Consider the following 24,893-nt stretch of genomic DNA (forward strand, 5'->3'; position numbering starts at 1 on the left):
CCGTGGGACCTTGAGAAGGTTCTCACAGAAACGGCTGAGCAGGTGCAGATATGTTTTGGCTTGTGTGAGCAAAAACAAGACAGTCAGTGCTTAAGGATTTTTCCACTACGGGAGTGAATGGGGCATCGAAACACAGCTTCTAAATAACACACTATCTGCTAAAAAACACGTTCATTTCATCAATATTTTGTTATGATAGTCAGTACTTAGAAAATTTCCACTACATGCCCGTCATGGAATCCATCACTGCAGGCTGAGTTTCAGTAATATTCGCCTGATTAAGCATAAAAAAACAAACACTAAAATCTTAATCAGAATGCACGTTGATTCTTTTGCAGAAAACCACTGAAGCTACAGATCATAGGGAGTCAATCTCTGGGCTAAAACTTTTTTCAGGCCTATGCTCACCTAAGCAACCAGTCTCTGTAGCTTCAAGTTTAATTTACAGACATGGGCGTAATCAACTACATCTGCAACCAGCCCACCCACCTACGCCCTCTAATTGTCATTCACCTTGTTGTTCAAAAATCTTACATTATTACATATAACATGTTTTTATTTTGACATAAACAAACTAGTTTCATTGTGTTGTATAGTCCTGGGTGGACCCACAACAGGTCATGTGTTTGTATGTGACGGTTAAACTACTGGTTGCACATTTAGACATTAGAGAGAAATGAAACGGTCTTGTGATGGAGACGCCAGCAAGACAGAGAGGATCATTCAGTGAACCGAAAGCGCTGAATCCATTAGGACTCGGACGTCACGTTATCGGGACGTGGTGAAAGGATTATGAAAGCTGTTTGATACATTCGTTTCACGTTCGCTCTCACAGCCCCAAAACTAATTCTCTGGACTGAAGATCACAAGGTGAGTGTATCACTGGGATCATGAGGCTTGGCTGTGTGTCAGTCAGGTCCCTGGAGCGGTGGCCCACTTTAATACCTTTACTGTGAGTTGAAACACTATTTATCAATCTGTATATATATACACACACACACACACACACACACACACACAGACACACACACACACACATCAGCCACAACATTATGACCACTGACAGGATTCAGTGTTCTGCAGGGAAACTTCTGGACCTGGCATTCATTCATGTGGATGTTGCTTAGACATGTAGCACCCACCTAGACCAGACCAGGCACCCCCACCCCATAGCAATGACACTCCTTGATGGCAGCAGTCATCCCCAGCAGGATGCAGCCTGACACAGGTACACATACACTCTTGTGAAAAAAATCTCCTTATCACTGGGTTTGTTTGTCCAAAAAAAAAAAAGAAATAAAAAAAAAAAAAGAAATGCCAGAGGAAAAAGTCTTTGCAAGTTTTATTTACCGGCCGGGAGAGGAACCGTCACCATGCACACAAGCTGCAGGGTGAGTTAGTTCTCTCTACCCATGATATAGAGCGTACAGAATTTAAACACTTCTACATTTAGGGAGGTTTCTTCTTTCTTCCCACTTCTCCAGGTGCAACTGTTCTCAGATAACAGTAGAGTTGTTTGATGTACAATGTGTTCCATGGACTTGCTGACCTCCCGTGTCCGACTTTCTTTAAAAAAAAACAAAAAGAAGGGCTCACACCAGTCTCAGGACCAGGGCCTCCTCTAGAGGGGACTGTGAGGTACTACACAGAAAAACAACCTTTGGACTAAATGCTCTTTCTGTAAAGACCAGTAAGATCTGGAACAGTCGTCCACTCTCCATAAGGGAGTGTCCCACATTAAAAACTTACCTCAAGCAGTGGTTGAAAGTGTCTCGTAACCATTGACTTTTATCTTCTTAGTAATGTCCTGTCTTGTGATGTTTTTGTGTTACCTGCCTACGGACTGCGGGTGCAAATTAGCATTGTTGCTATAATCCGGCATATTTACGTCTATTGCTGTCTGAATAGATGTTCATTAACGTGCACTGTCCCTATCAAATAAATAAATAAATAAATACATATTAAACCCCCGCGACCATTAACAGGACTAAGCGGGTATAGAAGATGAATGAATGAATAAATATTGAGTTTCCAACCTCAGCTTTCAGTCAAAACACTTTGATCAAAATGAATGCATACATTAGTGGCTTTTTGATGACTAATAGGGAAGTTTGATGGCGTCTCAGGTAAAGTGTAAGAGCAAAATAAGCTGTGAAATTCTAAATTAATAACTGATTATTATTTCCCCAGGTCACAGACTTTCTGATACATGTACACTGTACAAAATCAACAAGGCCTTCTGTGGAAATGACTTTTCTCCATTGTGATTAGATTTAGCTACTGCCGTGTTTATGTGATGAGAAATTCAGACCCCCCACAAATGACATAACTGAAAAATCATCTTATTATCATCTTAAATTCTGATCTTAACTTATGGTTTCATTGGATTTTTCAATATATGTTAGATCATAAACCCAACAAAAAAAGGACAATCTTCCCGCAGGAAAGAAAAAACAAGAAGCAAGTACTTTTATTATATAAACTTTTAATATTTTATGATGTTATTTTACATACAACAGTCTTTTGTGCGTGATAACAGAGTTATCACTTTAGCATCCTTTCAGAAAGATAAATTCCAGAGGCTCCGGAGCATGTGCCATCATCCTACCATGGACCTCTTCCTCCCTCTCAACCGAACCTCATCAAGCTTCTTAATGACGACCGACGACTTCTTGGATGATGCAGTGTAACTCTTCAGCAGCTTCTCAAACAGAGCCTCTGTGTTGGGGTGGGTGCTGAGGAAAGCCTTCTCCAGCACGTACAAATCCACCCCCTTGTCCTCCGGCAGAGCCGAGATGTAACTCAGGCCGAAGTCGATGAGGACCAGGTCGGGCTCTCCGTCCTTTGAGCCGCATCTCAACAGCACGTTGGAGGTGGTCAGGTCTCCGTGGATGACGTCCTCGTCGTGCATTTTGGCCAGGATCTGGCCCATCCGCTCGGCCAGCCGCTGCAGCTCCTGCTCCTTGGAGGAATCCGACTGCTGGCTCTTCGCAATGTGGTCACGCACAGTCAAGGAATCAACAATTTCTTCCAGGAAAATACAGTGGGAGGTGTAATCCACAAAGTAGACGACAGGGGCAGATATACCTGTGGGGGAGAGAGAGCGTCTGCTTTGACATAATGCTTATAGGGGTGTGAAGATGCAAAAGAAACAATCTTGAAAACCATGTTTAAGTCTTTTATTAAAGGATGACGCATTATTATTATTATTATTATTATCATTATATATCCCTCAAGACAAAACAAACCCACTAAGTGTTAGTCTGATGGTTCCTTCTAAATCAGTAAAAGGTAATAATAAGCAAAGATTGTTAGTTGCTGTTGTTGCACTCAAACTTGATCCACCCTCCCTCAGTCAATGACCAAGTATTGTACATATGCAAATCCCGATCAGGCATAACATAATGATTATAATATTGTGTAGGTCTCCCTTGTGGTGACTCATCAGAGAATGGACGTGGGCCTTCTGAGGGTGTCCTGTCCTGTCTGGCAGAACACTATTGTTAGTGGTGAGGCCTTTGAGGGGAGGGTCCTCTGTGGATCATCCCACAGATACTTGACCAGTTTGGGATCTAGTGAATTTGGAGGCCAGGTCAACACCCTGTGCTGTTCTTCATGTTTTTTTTGAGTTGCTCCTAAACTGTTTTTGTGGCTGCATCCTGCTGGGGATGGCTGCTGCCATCAAGGAGTGTCATTGCTATGGGGTGGGGGTGCCTGGTCTGGTCTAGGTGGGTGCTACATGTCTACGTAACATCCACACCAATGAATGCCAGGTCCAGAAGTTTCCCAGCAGAACACTGAATTGTCACGAGATGGTCGATGTTATTTACTTCTCCTGTCAGTGGTCATAATGTTGTGGCTGATCGGCCAACGTATTCCATAACCATAAAGTGTGACAGTAGGGGTCAAAAATGTCTTCAAATACTACATGCAGTTTATTTCCAGGTCAAAAAAAAAAAAAAAAAGAAATGTCTGTAAATAAATTGTGCAGTAATTTAATATAATGCATCATTTAACATTATTATATTATTTGGTCAAACTCTCAGTGATTATCCTGCAACACCTGCAGGTCACCTCAGTACACAACCACCAGGTGTTCTGTCTCAGCTCTGGTCCTGGAGGTGTGTGTGTGTCTTACCTGCTTTCTGACAGCGCAGTATGGACCGGACCTCCTGCACCGTTCTGCGGTGCGTCAGTTTTTCGTCCAGCGTCGGGTGTCTGTAGCGTTTCGGGAACCTTTCCTTCACTATCGTCGGCTTTCCCAGAAACGCCGCCCGGTACACGCGGGCTTCGGCTCCCTGTTTCAATAACTCCGCTTTACTGAGAAACTCTGCCACCGCCATGCTCTCTTCTTTCTGAGCCATGTTTACTTCCGCATAATTCTACAGCGCGCTGCCCTTCAGCTTCCGGTGCTCTGCTTCATGTGCTGCCCCCTAGTGGCCACACCAACACACTACACATACATACGATCAGCCACAACATTAAAACCACTGAGGAGAGGTAAATAAACATTAACCATCTTGTGATGCTGGTTTTATTTGTATGACATACATTTAGTTACACATCCCTCACACATACACCAGTCAGCCATAACATTAAAACCACTGACGGGACCATTTTATGACAACTCAATGTTCTGCTGGGAAACTTTTGGACCTGGCATTCATTCATGTGGATGTTACTTAGACATGTAGCACCCAATTAAACCAGACCAGACACCCCCACCCCATAGCAATGTCACTCCTTGAGTGAATAGTTTTTAATGTGTATTCTTCTATTTTTTTGTTTCTTTAAAAGTGTCTTGTTCTTGCGCGTCATGCTGCTTCACATGCGCTTTAAACCGTCTCCCTGGGAACAAATAAAGTTTTCTGAATCTGAATTTAAACAACCAAATATATGCAATATACATATATATATATATATTTCACGTTGAAGTGCACACGGAATAAATTGAGGTTAGGGTTAGATGTTGAGTGCTCCTTTAAGCCAGTAGGCTGATCCTCTGTGGGACTCTCCTTCCTGGAATAGCTGTGCAGCTGTCGGCCTCTGGTGTCCGGACTCCGTCAAGAAGTTTTGTCCTCTTCCAGCTTTAGACGCGTCTGCCACGTAGCTCCAACTTCCCGGAGAGCTGCAGGAATTTTTTGTTTTTGTTTTTTCCCCAGGAGCATCTTTGCGCGTTTTCTCCTGACCCTCGCGGTGAGTGCCTTTTTTTCTTATACAAGTCTAGTCTCACTTCTTATTAAAAGTGCCTTCAGACCCCATCAGAGGGTGGAGTTAAAGCCTGTCCGATTTAAGAACCGTCCCAGCGGAGGAATAACGGCTCTGCTGCCCGGTCGCCTGGAGCGGTGAACAGGCTGCAACCAGGCAAAGAAACAGACCAGGTCAACGAAGGTAGTCAGAGAGCTGCTGCTTTTAGAGACGAGTGTGGTGGAATGTGAACAAGCTGTTTCTGCATGACTGTCCTACATTACAGTAACAACACATTACTACTAACTACATCCATGTGTGAGCTAACTTGTATCTTACATAATCTGTAGATTATAGTGTGTGTTGCTGCTATAGGTTTTATGTTTATTGCTGCAGAGAGATGCTAAAATGTGTTTTGTTGTTTTGTTACTGGAGAATAACAATAAAAACATCTTATTCTTTACAGAAAAATGAAAAAAACACTTAAAATTTAACAAAAATACATAAGAATATATGATAGTTGTAGCTTTCATATTTATTCGGTCATTTGAATGACACAGTTTCTTCCTTTCTTATAGTTCCAGCTACTGCATCATTTGTTTGACAGAACAAACTAAAACTGATTAGCCACACATTATGACAGGAGAAGTAAATAACATTGACCAGGATGCAGCCTGACACAGGCACACACACACGGTTGTAAAAAAAAACCTCCTTATCACTGGGTTTGTTTGTCAGAGGAAAATGTCTGTGCAAGTTTTATTTACCGGCCGGGAGAGGAACTGTCACCATGCAAACAAGCTGCAGGCTGAGTTAGTTCTCTCTACCCATGATACAGAGTGTACAGCTTTTAAACACTTCTGCATTAAGGCAGGGTTTCCTCCTGTTCCGCTCCTCCAGGTGCAGCTGTTCACAGGTAACAGCAGAGTTTCTGTCTGTCGAAACTATATATAACTCATATCCAGACAGGACTGGAAGAACATCATCTGCATAAAAGGAAACTTCTGCAACGTTTCTGCAACAGAAAAAACATGACCGGGTCTTCCATTACCTTCTGAAATTCACTTAAAATTCATGTGAAGATACATAAAATTCCATTTCACACATAAAAACACTTTAGGAACAACAAAAAAACAAAAAACATGAAGAACAGCACAAGGTGTTGACCTGGCCTCCAAATTCACTAGATCCCAAACTGATCAAGTATCTGTGATGTGATCCACAAAGGATCCTCCGCTCAAAACCAAAGGGCATCACAGGACACTCTCAAAGGCCCATGTCCATTCTCTGATGAGTCACAACTGTTTTGGAGGCACAAGGGAGACCTACACAATATTAGGAAGGTGGTCATAATGTTATGCCTGATCGGTGTAATGTATCTGTAGCTAAGGATCTCTCCAGCTGCTTGTAATAAGCCAGCGTGCCATCACTGCAGATTCTAATGATGAAAAAGGTGACAGTGTCCGCTCTGCTGCTTCGTGAAAACGTTTGTCATGTGAAGCCAATGTGAGTAAAAGCGCTTTAATTAATGTTGCCGTAGCGCTGTGCTGTACTGTAGGAATGTTTGCGGCACTTCATTATGTGAGTAGGATCTGAACACTTCCTCCACCACTAGATAAACCAGCTTGACTGCTTCACACTACGAGGGGACAACTCTTCTATAAAAGTCTTTCTGAACAAGTGTTGGATAAGTATGAGTAAATGATACTTATACAAACGAAACGAAAAAGAACTAATGAACCACTGGTCAAATATCTGGAACTTCCGCAGAGTTTGTGTGCGCCTTGCTTAACACTTCTTCTCCAAGCAGCTCCAAGATGTTCCTATGATCACTGCTGCTGATTTATTTGGCTGGCCTCCCTCCCTGGACGTCCCACCAAGAAGAAAACTGAACCCAAACTGAAGAGTTTAATTTAGTTAGTTTAGTTTTATCATAGTTTGAATGTTGGAAGATGAAGAAGAAGGAGAAGAAGACTCTGACTGATCAAGATCACGGTACAACAGCTATGTTATAGAGCTACTTGGTTCCTTGAGAAGTTCTGGAGCCAATCATTGTGTCCTGTAACAGAAAGCCTCTCAGATCAAACAGGAAGGTGTCCCTAAACCTGCATCTGAATTCACCAAGTGATGAATGTTGAAGAATTCAGGAAGTGGTCTGCACTGAATTCTGATTTTAATCCACTGGAAAACATCCATGGAAATAATTCAAGCTGGAGAAAGTTGGAAAAAAAGTCAATATATTGTTTTTTTAATCACGTTCTATGTATTTGTTGCATCATAGCCTGACTTTTCTGTTATCTTTAGTGTTTTTCACTGCTTTGAACCTTACTGCAGTTTAATGATGGTAGCAGCATTAGGAACAGACATCCTGAGACCAATATCAATCTCAGTTTAGGACTTTGTTGTGGGGCCTTTCCACAACATCACATCAGGCTCATTATCAAAAATCTGGTCTGCATCATCCCTCCGTCTTTGACGTTAATATCGGGGCTAAACGAGTGAGCTGGTTCCTACGCGGCCGTGCATTCGGCTGAGCCCATCTCAAGTGGACTCCCCTAATGAAATCACGCAGATCAACAAGAGGAGCGTTGGCATGGCAACCGGGCTGCAACAAGCTCTTGTGATCTTTTCTTTTTTGTTTTTTTTCTTTGTGAACAGGCGTCCCTGCGGTTGCCAGGACCCGGAGAGCTCAGCAGGAACTGGAGGCTGGAGATGTCTTTTTTAATGTTTTGCATATTTTATTTTTTTTAACAGAGCGCGCGTCTTCTCTGAGATGAATTCTAACCTGCACCGGCTGACTCATCGGGGCACATAACGGAGCGGGATCAATGGGTACGTTATTTTTTGTTATTATTCCATTTGCAAAGCACAGAACAGATGGATAAGATGAGCAAGGTCCCCTGTAACTCTGACTGGTCTGACATTTTGTGCTGCAGCCTCTGCAGAGATATTCCCGCCAGGACCGGTTTTTAAAATCATAAAACAATTCAAATAAATCAGTAGAAGATTAAAAAAAACTATGAATTTTTCCTGGAAATCTAAAACACTCGAGTCCTGCTAGTTATGTCGAGATTTCTGTCTGCACCATTTGCATTTCTGTCATGAAAGAGCAGTAAACTGTAGCTTCAGAGCAGTCGGCATGATGTGAATCATATATTGGGAAACTTTAATACATAAGATGCAGTAACAATATAAACAGTGAACCCAGACCATTCTGTTTCATAGACACAGTTATGCTGTGTTGGGATCTTGGTGCAACTTCAGCTGCAAGGTGCGTAGAGTAGGGAAGTGGTCGGAACGCCGTCATGAGTCTGATGAAGGCCACAAGCCCTAACAACAGACAACAGGATGTTGTTAGTGGGGGGGCCTTTGAGGGGAGGGGCCTCTGTGGATTATCCCACAGATACTTGATCAGTTTGGGATCTAGTGAATTTGGAGGCCAGGTCAACACCTTGTTCCTAAAGTGTTTTTGTGCCGATGTCAGGCTGCATCAAGGAGTGTCATTGCTATGGGGTGGGGGTGCCTGGTCTGGTCTAGGTGGGTGCTACATGTCTAAGTAACATCCACACCAATGAATGCCAGGTCCAGAAGTTTCCCAGCAGAATGTTGAATTGTCTCAAGATGGTCGATGTTATTCATTTGTCCTCTCAGTGGTCTTTATGTTGTGGCTGATCGGTGTATACAGATCATTTGTGTGTGTAAATGTATCTGAATCTGAATGTTTCCTTGCTCACAGGTTGCTCCATCCTCCTCTTGGCCAGTGTGGTGTCCACTCTGGGCGGCTTGGTCTTCGGCTATGAGCTGGGCATCATCTCAGGGGCTTTGCTGCAGCTCAGGTCAGAGTTCAACCTCTCGTGTTTCCAGCAGGAGGCTCTGGTCAGCTCCTTGTTGATCGGAGCCCTGCTGGCCTCCATCTCCGGCGGCTGCCTGATCGACCGCCACGGCCGCAGAACCTCCATCCTGCTGAGCAACGTGCTGGTCCTGACCGGCAGCCTGATCCTGCTGATCAGCTCCTACCTTGCCGTGGTTTTGGGCAGGATCACGGTGGGCTTTGCCATGTGCATATCTTCCATGTCCTGCTGCATTTTTGTGTCGGAAATGGTAACACCCGACCGCAGAGGCTTCCTGGTGACACTGTATGAAGCTGGAATCACGGTGGGCATCCTGGCAGCTTATTTAATGAACTACATCCTGTCTGGTTCTAAAAGAGGGTGGAAGTGGATGTTTGGATTAGCCGTTGTACCAACTTTGCTGCAGCTCGTCTCCATCTGGTTTCTCCCTTCCGGCACTAAAGAATCTTTCGCCACAAGTGAGTGCTTTGAACCTGAAAGAGACACCATGAGCACCGTTGAAACCCAAGAAGCAGGTGACTCAAAAGTCAGCTCCAGCAGGGGGGTCAAGAAGGGTCAGTACAGCGGCTTGTATCTGTTCCAGCGTAAAGACAACATGCGGACTCGGACTATCATTGGACTTGGATTGGTTCTCTTCCAACAGTTCACGGGCCAGCCAAACATTCTCCTGTACGCCTCCACCATCTTCCACTCTTTGGGATTTAAGAGCGAGGCCTCAGCTGTGCTGGCGTCCGTGGGCTTGGGATTGATCAAAGTGGTCGCCACTCTGACCTCCATGGTATTTTCAGACAAGCTGGGCAGGAGGCCTCTGCTCATCAGCGGCTGCTCCGTCATGGCGCTGTGTCTGCTAACCATCGGACTCCTCAGCGATCGCTCACAGATAAACGCTACGAGGCCCTGTGATTCTCGGGACTTGGGCGTTAACGGGACACGTCTACCCCCTTCACCTGTTGGCAGTCAGTCGGTTTTTAACATGCCTCCTAACGTAAGCCGCGCTCCCGTTAACGACACACGAGAAGAAGACGTCACGTTTGATAAAGTCGGACAGGAACCTGCTCCAGAATCTCCTCAGAGTGGTCGCGGCACCGTCGTGGACTGGATCATTCTGTTGTGTATGATGGCTGTCGTCAGCGCGTACGCCATTGGATTTGGACCAAGTGTGTATATTTACTCAAAGTGGATCATTTTAGAGTTTTTTTGCACTTGAATCTAGATGTTAGTTAGTTGCTAGCGTTGCTTTACTGTCACTTCAACAAAACTTTGTATTCTTTTTTTTTTTTTTGGGACCAGTGACGTGGCTTCTCCTGAGTGAAATATTTCCAGCTGCTGTACGAGGACGGGCGTTCGCATTCACCAACTGCTTCAACTGGGCTGCCAACCTGTTGGTCACATTCACCTTCTTGAACCTTACTGGTGAGTTTTCAGCTGGATTTGAGGTGAGGGAGGCTCACTGGTATAAAATATTTACAGTATTAATACACCGATCCGGCATAACATTATGTCCTAATATTGTGTAGGTCTCCCTTGCGCCTCCAAAACAGTCTTGACTCATCAGAGAAGGGACATGGACCTTCTGAGGGTGTCCTGTTGTGTCTGGCAACAGAACGGGGGCTTTGAGGGGAGGGGCCTCTGTGGATCATCCCACAGATACTTGATCAGTTTGGGATCTAGTGAATTTGGAGGCCAGGTCAACACCTTGTGCTGTTTTTGTGTGTGCATCCTGCTGGGGATGGCTGCTGCCATCAAGGAGTGTCATTGCTATGGGGTGGGGGTGCCTGGTCTGGTCTAGGTTGGTGCTACATGTCTAAGTAACATCCACACCAATGAATGCCAGGTCCAGAAGTTTCCCAGCAGAACACTGAACTGTTACAAGATGTTCGATGTTATTTACGTCTCCTGTCAGTGGCTTTAATATTGTGGCTGATCAGTGTACAATAGAAAAATGCCGGCAAGAGTTCACTTAACGACCAAACCAGTTCCATAATGTTATGGCTGATCGGTGTGCTTGGATACGTAATGGAGCTGCTCCAACAGTTGAGCTTTTCCTACCGTGACATGTCAAAATGTCACAACATAACTCTTGACTGAACCATTTAACGATGATGAATTCACTTAAAAACTGGAAGCTAAAAAAACAAAGGTTTTATTTCAACAGAGATGATCGGCCTGCCTGGGATCTTTCTCTTGTACGGGCTGACCAGCGTGGCGGCTGCAGCGTTCTTCTACTTCCTGCTACCAGAGACCAGAGGGAAGACTCTGGAGGAGATAGACAAGGAGCTGCGTTTGGACAGGTAGGATTCTGCTTCGCGTTCGTCTAATAAACCAAATGATCGCGTGTGATATATGACACGGCTAATGATGTGTGTCTCTGGCCTTGTTCTGCAGGTTCTACCACGGTGGAGGGTGCTGCGGCTTTGTCAGCAGTAGAAACGCTTCCCGGTATCAGAGGGTGCGCTGCCAAATTAGCACCTACGTTGATGCAGGAGACTTTTGACACCTTAACCGCGCTGGGAAAATGACTCGTCCGACTTGAGATGCAGCTGCAGTGCAAATGGTTCACCCCTGCAGAGCATCAGGCCCTCAGTGTGTAAACTGAAGCTTGGTAATCACTAGACTTTCCAGGAATACATTGATCCAAAGCAAAAATTTGCAAGTGGTTTTAAAGAATGCAGAATATCGATAACATGGAAGCTTCTGCACATTGACAACGGGCTTAAACTCAAGAGCAGCTGAAATATTTATAACAGCGTTCGGTTACAGCTTCAGCATTTACATCTTTAGATCTAACTCATACTTTTCGCTGAACTACTCGTTCTGCATGCTGTAATCGACGTGGTGCCACTGCAGAGATGTCGATAGTCACGCACTGCCCTTTGAGTTATTTTTATTTGTTTTTTCTCACAGCAGACTTTCGTTTGTCTTGTCGTAGCATGAAAGGCACGTGTGAAATGAATACCAGTTTAAACAACTGCATTCCACCTGGGTCAGGTTTCAGGTTGACGGTGGCATGTCGCCAACTGTCTGCAAAGGAAAGCACTTTTATAGGCTCACACTTGTCTTAATCAGACTACTGAACAACGGAGTATGAGATTTGCACAGAGAGGGGATTTGGAATTTATCCAGCATCGTTTACTCCGATCAGGCATAACATTATGACCAAATATTGTGCAGGTCTCCCTTGTGGTGACTCATCAGAGAACGGACATGTGCCTTCTGAGGGTGTCCTGTGGTGTCTGGCAACAGAATGTTGTTAGTGGGGGGGGCTTTGAGGGGAGGGGCCTCTGTGGATCATCCCACAGATACTTGATCAGTTTGGGATCTAGTGAATTTGGAGGCCAGGTCAACACCCTGTGCTGTGTGTGTGTGTGTGTCAGGCTGTATCCTGCTGGGGATGGCTGCTGCCATCAAGGAGTGTCATTGCTATGGGGTGGGGGTGTCTGGTCTGGTCTAGGTGGGTGCTACATGTCTAAGTAACATCCACACCAATGAATGCCAGGTCCAAAAGCTTCCCAGCAGAACACTGAATTGTCACAAGATGGTTGATGTTATTTACTTCTCCTGTCAGTGGTTTTAATGTTGTGGCAGATCAGCGCACATTAGAACAACGCCGTAAAGAGTTCACTTAACGGCCAAACCAGTTTCAGGGTTTTATGCGGGCACCTGACTACCATTTAGGCAAAAATGTTAGACAAAAACCAGTCTTGTAAGAGTTTACCGTAACATTATCCACTAGACTGAGAGGATGAATGCAGCAACGGCTTTAATCTTAAATTGTTCAAACATTCGACTGAATTTGTACATACGCAAACTGTGTATGTTTTTCTTTTACTATTGTATTTATTTCATTATTTTTGTTTCTACTCGTGGTATTCAAGAGTGTTTTTTTTTGTTTATGTGCAATTGAGCTATTGTGACCAAGTAATTTCCTTTGTGGATCAATAAAGTCTACCCATGCCACGCGGGCAGTCCTAATGTTGTGGCTGATCAGTGTTGTGGCTCAGTTCTATCCAGGGTTTCTGGTGATTTCATAAACTCTATAATGCGTCTGTAAAGACCGCACGAATGCGACAGACAAACGACTCACATGTACCTGATAAATAAAACACGTTTATTTACACAAATATTTTCAAATACTAGTCTTCTACATAAGGACATAAAAATATATACAGTGATGTAGGGACTCAAACTGCTCCATCCTCAGATTAATGTGTACATGATCTGATTTATTTGCATTTTCAGGTTTTGAAAAGGAAAAAAAAAAATACAAATAAAATAAAAAAAGAAAAGAAGGATGCGTATGTACAACATGATCTAAAACGTATTTCCAAACTCTGGCACTATAACACTGGGGAAAAATCTCTACCCTTCAAGTGCTATATAACTTCCCTGCGTCTCTTGACGTGTTGGTGAAAGCCAATGAACAGTTTTGACACCTCAAAAAAAAGAAAAAGGAAAAAGCTGAACCCACGTCACTACGCTTGGTAGACGTGAACGTTTCTCACCTAAACGCGACTATCGTTATCACGTCGTCCTCTTATTCACACGCCGACATTGTCAACCGGCGATACGGCACAACTCCCGCGAAAAATGAAACTACGTTTGGTCAGTCTATTCTTCCAAGCGACTGAATAAACTTTGGTTATGTCTTGAAGTAATTCAAGAAAAAGCCACTTGAAGTAATTCAAGGAACTGGAAAGCAGCACGTTTTGAGGAACCATTTCTTTGAGAACCTGAATAACCCTCACCTGGCTTCTGAAGGGATCGTAGCACAACACTATAGTTGATTGAACCACTTGATGGTAATGAACCTTAATCCAGGAGCCCAGAACTGTTTTTTTTTTTTTTTTGTATAGGAAAACAAATTAAAAAGATGGGACAAAGTGACGAGGAGGGGGGCGGCGTATAAAAAGACGACTGGTGATCTGATTCGGTAAGAAAGGCGAGACGGGACTACACGGGCAGAGGAGATGTCGAAGCGTCACTGTGTTCGTGTACAACTGGGGTCCGGTCTCAGTACGTGGATTCGGTTGTTGAGGATTTGGCGTGATCCCAGATGTTGGAATGACAGGAGCAGCAGCAGCAGCAGCAGCAGCAGCAGCAGCAGCATATTGGTGTGATCAAACCTACTCGGGAACAGGTTTATTCAATGTAAACAAGATCGGAGGACAGACTTTAATTAATCGGCGCCGCTTCAGGGACTCCACCGAACCGTGGCTGCGACATTCGTGCAGGAGGAAGTGGAGATCCTTTAGCACTACCCTGACCACTTCAGTAAGGAGGGACTTATTAACCGCCCATACTTGCAGCTAAACTCCCTTAGGTCAGTCTACTTTTTTGTTGTTGTTGCTAGTGCTGCAGAAAATCTGGAGGGCTGCACGCAAGGTGTGCGTGGCCCTGTGCAACTCATCATGGATACTTGCCTGTGCAGACTGTTAAAAAATGTTTCTTTATGGGCTTTTAGGTGTAATATCAGACGACTACTTGTTCTAGTTCTGAATGTTAAGGAATCAAGGCTAATGCCATACTCATGACAAGCACTGTTTGCAACTCAAATCCCTTCCAGGCCTGTAACAGAAGCTCTGACCTCATTAGACTGAACATCCTTCTCTCCGTCATTCCAGTATCGATATATATCAAGATTTATATACGCCCTAGCAGCCGTGGACCAACCAACCAACCAAACTGGATTAGCGCCACCAAATATCAGCAGATGCTGGATCAGCCAGCTGATCTTGGAACCTCTTCAGCATCGTACAGAGATCAAGCCCCCGGAGCACAGAACAGCACCAAACACTTCCAAAATGCTGTGACCTAGACGGTGTCTCAACTCATCTGACGAGGTAAATCAATGTTCTCTTTAGTTTTTTTTCTGACAATGCCGCAGTAGTAAACTATACATGATGTGCTCCCATTGGTCCTGAAAGCCAACGTGTCTTTTCTTTCAACCTTCTGCTGATGTTCTTGACCAGTGCCTTCTAAATCCAAACTAAAAAAAAAAAACGAACACACACACACACACAGATCGGAGGGGCGCTTGCTTTCACTCACCACACAGATATCACACACACACTCCTTTGTATTTCACTACAGCTTGCGGGAGAATGAAAGGAATACCTGTATATTTCAGTTAGACACAACATTCATTTCAGATGTCAGGTTAACGACGTTCATTCGAGGAGGAAAAGGACCAGAAAAAAAAAAAAAAAACGCCTGTCTTAAGACAACGGCAGCCTCCAGACAGGAGGCCGGTGAAGGCGCCGTCACACTGAATGGCACCTGTCTAGTCTCCCTTGTCCCCTGGTTGGGTAATGGTGGAAGTGGGAGGTTGAGAGAGACAGAGGGGAGGGGCGGAGGGGGCGGAGGGGGTTGTGGATTCGGGTGGGGTGTCACTGCGGGGCACCGGCAGTGGCGGGCACCGGGGTGCTGAGGGCGTTGGTGGCAGCGGACAGGACTGGTGAGCCAGTGAGGGGGCCCAGGGCAGTGGAGGCTGGCAAGGCAGAGATACCTGAGAGGATGAGAGGCAGCGGAGACGGCTTTTAGAAAACAATATTCAGTCTGACAATCATACGAGCTTTTCACCTTAAGAAAATACGAGGAGCACGTATGAAAAGATGGATGGCTACAAAAAATAAGGTCCTGATTGTCGGCCCAACTCTAGTCCAAGCTTGGTCCATAAATCTAGTCTCAACTTTAGGCCAACAACACAGCAAACTAAAGTCCAACTAAAGTCTGGTTTACGCCGCTTATCTGAGCAACTGTTGAGGTTCAGTAAAGCTGAACACTGATGTTGTTCCACAGCCTCTGAAGTCATATTTACAACAGCAACTTTAAGTATAATTTTCACGTTAAGAGCAATTACTGCTAAAAGGTTAACATCAAGAGGGATGGCCTGTGTGCTCTCACCTGTGATCATGCTGGCTGTGCTAACAGCTGGGTTCCCGCTGGGCATGTTAGCTGAGCCGCCCACACGAGACTGGTCTTTCACAATAGGGACTGTGGGAACAACAAACATTCAGGTCATTTATTCATGGGTCATAGTGTTTGTGGTTTTAAAAAAAAACAAAAAAACATGTTTGATGGTGAAGGGCTTACAAAAGTAAGGGTGATCCATGGCCTCGCGCGCAGTCAGCCGGGCCTGGTGGTCGTAGCGCAGCAGCTTGTCCAGGAAGTCCAGAGCCTCGGGGCTGACCAGGTGCTGGTTCTCACTGTGGACGAACCGCTCCCACCGCTTACGAGAATGCCTTTAGACAAAGATGTATAAATATATATGAATATACATGTACATAGATATATACACACACACAGTGAGGAACTACAGGAACTGCTCTTGCCTTCCCAGGATGTCATTGAAACGAGGCTCCAGCTCAATGTTGTATTTGTCGATGTAGTCGTAGAGGTCTTCCGTCCCCAAAACCTTTGCTATTCTCACCAACTGCAGGAGAAAACACACAGAACGGTCCGTCACTGCTGTTTTTGAAAGACTTTCACCCATTTTAGATACACACATACACACACAGTGATCAGAATGGCCACGAGCATCATGGATGAAAATGTGAGCCCTTTGACTAAAGTTACAAATAATAAATATCTTCATTACCGGCAATAGAACAGAAAAGGAAAATCCAGAAAAATGGGTATGGAAAACAACTACAGTGGTGGATTAATGAATCAATTAGTTCAGCTCCACTAATTAACAACCCAACGTTTTGTTTACCTGGTCGTAGTTGTCGTGACCGTGGAAGAAGGGCTCCTTTCTGAAGATCATGCTGGCCAGCATACAACCCAAACTCCACATATCCAGACTGTAGTCATACATCTGAAATACACAGTGGAAGACTCAAAAGGAGCACAATCAACATGAACCTAAGACAAAATGCTTCCTCATCATACTGCCACATTAACCCTATCCCGTTCCAACGGTCCGTCTGCAGCCCATTCACTATTTTTGCGACTATTTCACTATATGTTTTGTTATGGCAAAATGGACTTATGATTCAGTTACTCTTTGCACATAATACTGAGAGTGAATCTGGATGTGTTGTGTGATAGGATAGCTCCAAGCGTAACGTTTCACCAGAGCCCAAAGATCAGGACCTTGTCACCAAGGGTCTCCACATGGCACTATTTTGGGACGCCTGGTGCTACCTTTAGAAAAAAAGCTGCAAAATATTTTTTCTTTTTCTGCAGTATTATTGTCAAATCTCTAACGAGACTAGGTAAGATTTCAAACTCTGGTCCCATAGGGTTTTACAGTCCACACAACCAAGCTACAGTCATTCTGAAGACAAATATTATAGAAAAAATAATTAAAATCCTTCTTTTTCCAGTGTATTCAAGGTCCTATTACTCAGTGCCAATAGCTAACCATCTTTCAAAAGAGGCCAAAACCACACCTGTCCTCCAAATGGTTCAAGATCAGCTTTAAATTTACTTTGGGTATGCCTTGTCCAGGCAAGAATCACACAAATTACAAACATCAGATCCATTCAAACAACATTAATTCAATTTAAAAACACCATAAGCATTATATGGGTTCTTGTTCTGATCCATGTGAAAATGTCAACAAATGCAAGGCCAGAAGCTTTGAGATGTAGCTGCTGCAACCTCCCACTCTTTCTGAAATGTCACAAGCAGCGTCTCGGACTGTATGAAGCAGATTATCAAGACCAAACACACAACACACAGAGAGACGTCCAAGCAGTCGTACCTGATAGTCCACCAAGAGCTCAGGTCCTTTAAAGTAGCGAGAGGCGACTCTGACGTTGTATTCCTGTCCTGGGTGGTAAAACTCAGCCAGACCCCAGTCAATAAGGCGCAACTACAGACAGAAGAAATGAGCAATGAGCATCGACAAACAGAAAGGGCCAAGAGATACATAGAATAAACTTTTGAACCATGTAAAAATGACTTTCTTGACACTCAAACACGAGCCAACTCTCTAAAGTAACGTAGGCTGCTTCAGTTTAATTTAAGGATCTTTAAAATGAGAGTTGTCCTTTATCTTAGTTACATATTCCAGGGTCTTGATAAAGAAAACTATTTCTGAATTATGTTTGGTCTGTACTCTGCAGAGACAAAAACAACGCCAACACAGGAAGATGAATAAATAAATAAGAGATCTGATGTTCTGCCACGCGGCCCAGCCTTTCAAACAGATCACGTATTAATGCTCAACACGTGAAATTAAAAGGATATTTATTTCAAACATAAAATGAAGAACAAGAACAGGAGGTCAGAAGTCGAGATAAAAGACAGGAAGAGGAAGCCAGACAACACAACAGTAAATATCAAACATGGTTAATAACTTAACAATTAAACATAAAATGATAAGATTGTGTTTCTCGCTCACCTTACGGTGCTCGTGATCAATCATTACATTATGAGGCTTCACATCTCTATGCATGATTCCCATGCTGTGGCAGTAATCCAGGGCCTGCAGACAAGAGGAGAACGTATTTCATGATTCATTAATTCATTAGATGGTCTGGTTTAACAACCTCACGCTTCACCTCCTTCAGGATGTTTAAGTTACATATTTGTGTTGCAGGCGGAAGGCGGAAGCTTGAAGGACTCACCTTGAGGATCTCATACATGTAGAACCGGATGTCATAGTCTGTCAGGGTCTGGTAGAGTTGCTGGAGACAAAGAAAAGAAAAAAAACCCATGAGGCTTTCTATAGTAACGCCCTTTATCGGTCACAGCACTGATAAACGGCTGGGATTGTTCCAGTGATTGAGGATAGAACCAGAAGACGGTTGACATTCTGGCACCGAAGACATAGCACTGGACTTTTATATTCCTCCATCACATACACACACGTGTACGGGAAGACAACGAGTATGCCAAGAAAGGAGGTTTCGATTTATCTCATACAACAATATGTTAAATAAATAAATAAGCTTCAGTTTCCTACCTTGAAGTCTGTGTTGTTAACATGTTCGAAGACCAGAGCAGGTGTTCGGGACTGGAAAAAAGTAAATAAATAAAGGTTAAGACTCTGTTAAGTTAATAAATGCACAACAAAACCAAACCTACAACTTGACAAAGTTAAATCTACTCATTTGCCTCTAACAGCAATACTGAAACACTCTCTGTTCTAACTAAGCACACTGTGAGCAACACTATGACCACGTTCCAGCTGATGATGACCAACTTCATTCATTTTCTGTTGAGATAACCAAGTAAAAGCCAATGAAACAACAATTCACACCTTCAATATTCTAATACTTTTATTTAGAGTTTTAGTTTAACGCCTCCAAAACCTGGTGTGAATTCTGTTGGTGGATGTTGTTCATGTGAATTTAAGTCTCTTTCCCATTTAATTCCAAGAACCTATATAGATAATCATGTTTTGATATAAAACATTTGTGAATTCCTTAAAATCGTGCGTCCTCTGGCCTCACCCGCAGACGCTACTTGTTGCTTACAGTGTGACTGTGAACTACAGCTGCCATTAACCAACACTCGCTAGTTCGCTACTAACTTCATTATTAATCAAGCTAATTAATCTGTGCTTTGTAAAAACAGGGCTCTCCCCAGGATTTATAACAACACTGACGGACGAAGGACGAAGAACTTGGGGAAACTAGCTTTTGTTTTCTACTGGTTTGATGTATAAGAACGGGAAATATGCTCAGGATACAACTCAACATAATTTCAAAATAAAGAGAAGCTTCAAATTCCACAAGACAGATCCTTGACACTGAAATCATCTAAATGACTGACTGATGCTCGGCTCTAGTTTGTAGTACTCACAGATGGATACGACTAGCATTATAATAACCAAGCAGTTAACCTGATGCGTCTTCATAAGAGTACACACACAACAGTGTGCACTGCTGCACACCTGACAGAAGTAGTGCATCTTCTCAGCGTATACACAAACTTTGTTTTCTATGCGTAACCCAGACGCATGCAAAATTACGACCAATTAAACTGTTTGCGAGTATGTCGTGTTGAGAGCGTGTCAGAGCTTTGTCTGGATGACCCTCTGAACATGAATCAACACAGGTATAAAAGCAATATTGGCATAGTTTACTCTCCAAAACAAAATATATACGACTTCACGAGTAAATACTGAGACTTCACCACAAAGCGCAACACAGATCAGACTTGTCATCATACATCTAAAATGACAGCCCAATTCTGGTAAAGCCTTTGTTGACAGACATTAGATACCGATATAAAACTCTCCGCCTGATTAACATCCTCCCACGACAGGAAGAAACAATCGGGGAGGTGTGGGAAGGCTCACGACCCAAGACAAACATCATCTGCAAACAACTGGAGTCAGTGTGATGGCACAGGCGTGGATGAAGAGTTATAGTTTGGGAAACTTGATTATCTTCTGGTAAACAATTAAAAATGTGTCATTTACTGACATAACTGTATCAAAAAGTAATTTCTCATATCAGTCACATCAGAAAACTCAATTTAAGATTTTGATCTTGAATGACGGTGCAAGTACCAGCGTATCCGCCGTTCCATTCTTAGGAGAGAGCCCTGACAACACAGTAGGACTGGGCAATATTTCAAAAATGTTTTGATGAGAACTCTCCGTGTGTTGTAATACCATCCAGTTCTCTGTTGTGACGCAGCATCATTTATTTTTCTCTGGGGGAGAAAAATGCGGGTTTTGCCTGTTTAAAAACAAGCTGGTGTAACGGCAGCAAGGGAGGACGACAAAGCACTAACAATTAAAGGACGCTGCATTACGTCAGGGACATGGAAAGGGATCAGTCCAATGTGCTAAGTTTGTTGATTTAAACTAAGAAAGACAAACCTGTGGTATCACCTGAAAGCGTGTCTCTGAGATTCTGAAGATAGCTCCTGACCCAGCTCCAAAACCACAACTAAAAAGCTGCAAACTTCAGCGTCGTCGTTTTCCAGTATCACCCAGTATGATAAGACAAGGAACCAATAGTGTTTATACAACAAAACTCAAGAGAAGACTGCCGGTTAAGCATCATTTTGCTCAACAACTGCAAATCTCTGGAGCAGCAGAGCCGTGCTGCCTGGCTGTTCACTTTACTGGCGAGGAATCTAAGGAATTCTAAGGGTTCTAGCTGCCACCTTCTCATTCAGTGTTTCTTCTTTATTTTTATTACTTTCTGCGTTGTAGATTAACACTGAAGACATCAAACCTATGAATGAAATTAGGTGGAGATCTGGAGTAAACAAAACAAGAATGTGTGATGTGGATTTCAGATTCTTCCAAGTAGCCACCCTTTGCACATTCCTGGCATTCTCTGGTGGTACACTGAAATGTCGCTTTGCCTTCACTCCACGGTCCACCTCATCCCAAACCACCTCAGTTTGGTTCAGACTGGGTGACTGTGGAGGCCAGGTCATCTGACGCAGCACCCCACCACTCTCCTTTATTGTCAAACAGTCCATACATACATAGTCTGGAGCTGTGTTTGAGATAAAAGTGTCACCATCACATTTACTCCTCCATGCTTCACGGTGGGAACCAAAAGACATGGTGGGTGGAACTAGAAATGTCATCAGACCACAGCACAGATTTCCACTTGTCTCGTCTGTTTCCAGGCCCAAGAAATAATCATCATCATCATCTTCTTTTTGTTCTTCCTCAGTAGTGGCTACTTCACAGCAGTTCGACCATGAAGGCCTGATTCATGCAGCCTCCTGTGTAAAGTTGATGTTGAGATGCGTCCGTCACTTGAACTGTGAAGCATTTATGTGGGCTCTAATCTGAGGTGCTCTTAATTTGCAGTTTCTGAGGCTAATGATGTTATCCTCCGCAGCAGAGGTAGCTCTTGGTTATCCTTCCCCTCATGAGAGCCACTTTCATCGCAACTGCGCATTCAAAGCACTTGAAATTTTCTATATTGCCTGACCTTCGAGTTGCAAAGTAAAGACGGGCAGTCGTTTCTCTTTATTTAGTGGCTCGTGCCGTAATATAGATTAGACATCAGCTGTATTCACTGCAGAGAAGCGTGTACCGAGCCTACCTCTGCACAACACAACTAACGGCTGAAGGCACAAAAGAAGGCGTCAAATTTCCCAAATTCACCCTTGAGGCGGCTCACCTTTTTCCCTGAACACTATTCCATGTGAACACCTCATGAAACTGACAGAGAATACCAAGAGTGCAAAAAGATTTGTTTAACACTTTTTTGTCTGCTACATAAATCTATGTGTGTTCCTTCATAGTTTTGATGTTTTCAGTATGAAGCTACAATGCAGAAAATAATTAAACAAATATCGCCCAGCCCTACAACACAGTAATACTGTATAAATTCTCACATACTGTACATCTATCTAGCCACAGTTGACGAAGTACTCACAGACACATACTTCCCAAGCCCCAGTGAAATCGATAAGCTTCCACAGGTGGTAGACTCACAACGCTATTGGTACAACAGTGTTATTTCACATCCCCACAATGAAAAATTTAGTTTTTTTTTTTGGTGAAAAGCAGAACATGTCATCGGGAAACAACATGACTAAAACACTGTCCCGCCTGTAATCACGAGCGTAGCATATGATACTTACGACGGGGTCTTTGACAATGTCGATGAGGGAGATTATGTTAGGACCTCCTCGCAGATTTTCCAAAATCTTGATCTCGCGCTTGATTTTCTTTTTCTTCACGGGCTAAAGGAAAGAGGAATAAGACTGAGTGAGTAAAATGGTGCAGGATCTATGTTCGCTCAGCCAGAGCTACCGCCGACATCTAGGCATCAGTCTTTGAACAGGTTTACCTTGAGTATCTTCACCACCACCTTCTCGTTGTTGGTGATGTTGATTGCCTCAAAGACCTCGCTGTATTTGCCACGTCCCAACTTCCGCACCAACTGAAAGTCATCCTGGTTTCTGTAAAATAAATAAAATCCACAACCCTGCATCATCTGTGTTGAAGACTTGCCAAGAAGCATGCTGGAAGTGTGGCGAGAGCCAAAGTACTTACCCCCACTCAACTACATGGGACTCATAGTCCCAGTACTCCCTTGGCCGGTGAGTGTTGACCTCGGTGTACACTCGGGCCCGGCTCGGCACGGGTCCTGACATGTCCGACAGCTTGGCAGAGATGGTGTGGAGACCTTACTGCGGCAGAGGGCGGCTTGATCGTGCAGGGGGAGCGGCGACGGGTGGGCAGGAGGATGAGGAGGGATGGTTAAGGGGTGAGGGGGTTGATCCTAACAGGGAAGGGGGTCTGGGGGAGGCTTTACCTGAGGATGGGGGGAGGGGCCACCAGGGGCACGGTGGGATAGCTGCCAAAAGGGAGACAAAATCAAGATTAGAGAAACTAAAATCCTGACTCATTCTCTTACAACATAGCACTAGAGTCACCAGTGAATGTTTGTCCTTTATTGCAATCATCTGACTGATCACATATACACTCTAGTCGCCTGATGGGGAGTAGGGGTAATGAATGAAGACTGGTAAAGCTAACAAACCACCGCTAAGCTCTGTCTCAGAGCCACTACTTGGTCCAAGTCCTAAGAAACCCTTGCACAGGAGCTGTACCAGAGCTTTGCGGCGATCAAAAGTTGCACTAAGCCTCACCTTCACCTGTGGTCCTGAGCTTTAAGTAGTGACCATAGAGAAGTGGCTTGAAGAGGGGGGGTATCTAAAATAAAGCTCACCCGTAGAGATAAGACAAGGGGCTCTATTCAGAAGGACTTCAGACACATCACAGTCAGCTGAAGTGATTCACTCATGTGATTAGGACATTCCTTCAGATTGCAGCTTTGAATGACATCACCAGCTGGATACAACCTCCCAGAATAAGGCTTCATAAATCCAAATTGCAAACAGTGTTAGCTTGCTAGCTTTTTTTTTTAACCATCCATATCCTAATTGAAATCGGTGCCATGTAGCTTTCTTGCCTGACTGATTGTTAGCTGTCGCCTCTTCTCTTATGAATTGTCACCTATTGATCTACATTTGACAGTCTGGGGTATAGGTAATGAGTTTACTAGCTAATTACTGACGTTAATAGCTAGACGACTCTCCACATAGCTCACAGTCAAGCAAAGATAACACGAACGGCTTTTCCGGCTCGACCAGATCAACTCCTCCGTTGGGCTAGCTAACTCGAGCTAACCACTAGCTAGCACTCCATTCAGTTCAATCACAACTGGAACTTTTTTTTGCACCAATAAAGCACCAAGTCGTGTTGCTTTGTGAGGCGCATTGATCAGGATGTAGATTACGTTGATGAGTTCACCATTAACGTTACACATCTAGTGCTCACACAAGAATCCACCTCAAGATTTATAATGCGATTTCAAATTAGTTTTGCATTTTTTTTTTTTTCTCCACAGACTAAAACTGCATTAGTTAGCTAAACCAACCCGCTGGAGCGGTGCTTATGGTGTGTGTGAGCATAATGTGTTGATAACTTGTCGGCTCCAGGCGGGCCCTAGCTGCTAACATGCTAACCGTGGCGCGGCTAACGTTAGCTGCTCGCTGGTTTACCGCAGAGGACGCAAGTCGGTGTTAGCAACAGCGGAGGAAACGACGAGGCTGATATTTACCCCCTTGGTCAATCTGAGGACCGAAATGCTTCCCAGTAAACCGAGTTTCTCCAAGCCAACGGTATTCGCCTCCCTCCGTCGCCGGTGTGCCTTTGCCAGTGTGTGATTTCTGCTGTATCAGAGACAATATGGCCGACAGCGGCCACCTACGTCCTCGAGTGGTGCTACGGAGGCCGTAGAGGGACAAAAAGGCCTAGAAAATCATGGACCAACTTTTCAGGTGACAAAAAAAACAAACAAATGTCAATGACGTATTTGTTGTATTTGTGTGTTTGTGTGATTATTCATAATTGAGCAGGTCAGTCATCCAAACACGTGTTTTACTCCAAATCATCAGTCTGAACACATT

General features: G+C 44.0%; 3 protein-coding genes across 4 annotated transcripts; 1 reads left to right on the forward strand and 2 right to left on the reverse strand.

The window, feature by feature from the left end:
* Positions 1–2,267: 2,267 nt before the first annotated feature.
* tp53rk (TP53 regulating kinase) lies at positions 2,268–4,404 on the reverse strand. Its single transcript, XM_084543800.1, has 2 exons — positions 4,139–4,404; positions 2,268–3,087 (listed from the first exon to the last, which is right to left on the reverse strand). Exons 1-2 carry the CDS (start codon positions 4,362–4,364, stop codon positions 2,600–2,602), a joined length of 714 nt encoding a protein of 237 aa, XP_084399926.1. The 5' UTR covers positions 4,365–4,404; the 3' UTR covers positions 2,268–2,599.
* Positions 4,405–4,939: 535 nt separating this feature from the next.
* slc2a10 (solute carrier family 2 member 10) lies at positions 4,940–13,044 on the forward strand. 2 transcript variants are annotated; one of them, XM_084542961.1, is made up of 6 exons: positions 4,940–5,196; positions 7,942–8,019; positions 8,924–10,195; positions 10,329–10,451; positions 11,179–11,329; positions 11,424–13,044. In XM_084542961.1, the coding sequence occupies exons 2-6, from the start codon at positions 8,016–8,018 to the stop codon at positions 11,530–11,532; spliced, it is 1,659 nt and encodes a 552-aa protein (XP_084399087.1). In that variant the 5' UTR covers positions 4,940–5,196; positions 7,942–8,015; the 3' UTR covers positions 11,533–13,044. The 2 variants fall into 2 exon arrangements, with proteins under 2 accessions (XP_084399087.1, XP_084399088.1); XM_084542962.1 differs by having other exon boundaries at positions 11,194–11,329.
* An 81-nt stretch (positions 13,045–13,125) lies between these two features.
* Positions 13,126–24,656, reverse strand: csnk2a4 (casein kinase 2, alpha 4 polypeptide). Its single transcript, XM_084542963.1, has 13 exons — positions 24,545–24,656; positions 22,972–23,275; positions 22,766–22,877; positions 22,557–22,658; positions 18,952–19,002; positions 18,614–18,673; positions 18,388–18,471; positions 17,746–17,856; positions 16,753–16,854; positions 16,370–16,470; positions 16,131–16,279; positions 15,942–16,031; positions 13,126–15,543 (listed from the first exon to the last, which is right to left on the reverse strand). The coding sequence occupies exons 2-13, from the start codon at positions 23,070–23,072 to the stop codon at positions 15,425–15,427; spliced, it is 1,182 nt and encodes a 393-aa protein (XP_084399089.1). The 5' UTR covers positions 23,073–23,275; positions 24,545–24,656; the 3' UTR covers positions 13,126–15,424.
* Positions 24,657–24,893: the final 237 nt, after the last annotated feature.

Source organism: Chelon labrosus, assembly GCF_963514085.1.
Source record: "Chelon labrosus genome assembly, chromosome: 4".
Lineage (NCBI taxonomy): Eukaryota > Metazoa > Chordata > Actinopteri > Mugiliformes > Mugilidae > Chelon > Chelon labrosus.

Bases quoted from the DNA above. Each gene is read 5' to 3' on its own strand.
- slc2a10 (XM_084542961.1), top strand. The intron at 10,452-11,178 runs GTGAGTTTTCAG...AAAAAAACAAAG, and splicing joins CACCTTCTTGAACCTTACTG to GTTTTATTTCAACAGAGATG. The intron at 11,330-11,423 runs GTAGGATTCTGC...CTTGTTCTGCAG, and splicing joins AAGGAGCTGCGTTTGGACAG to GTTCTACCACGGTGGAGGGT.
- csnk2a4 (XM_084542963.1), bottom strand. From the start codon at position 23,072: ATGTCAGGACCCGTGCCGAGCCGGGCCCGAGTGTACACCGAGGTCAAC. The intron at 22,659-22,765 runs GTAAACCTGTTC...TCTTTCCTTTAG, and splicing joins TGGTGGTGAAGATACTCAAG to CCCGTGAAGAAAAAGAAAAT. The intron at 19,003-22,556 runs GTAAGTATCATA...ACTTTTTTCCAG, and splicing joins ACATTGTCAAAGACCCCGTC to TCCCGAACACCTGCTCTGGT.
- tp53rk (XM_084543800.1), bottom strand. From the start codon at position 4,364: ATGGCTCAGAAAGAAGAGAGCATGGCGGTGGCAGAGTTTCTCAGTAAA. The intron at 3,088-4,138 runs GTAAGACACACA...TCTCCCCCACAG, and splicing joins ACTGCGCTGTCAGAAAGCAG to GTATATCTGCCCCTGTCGTC.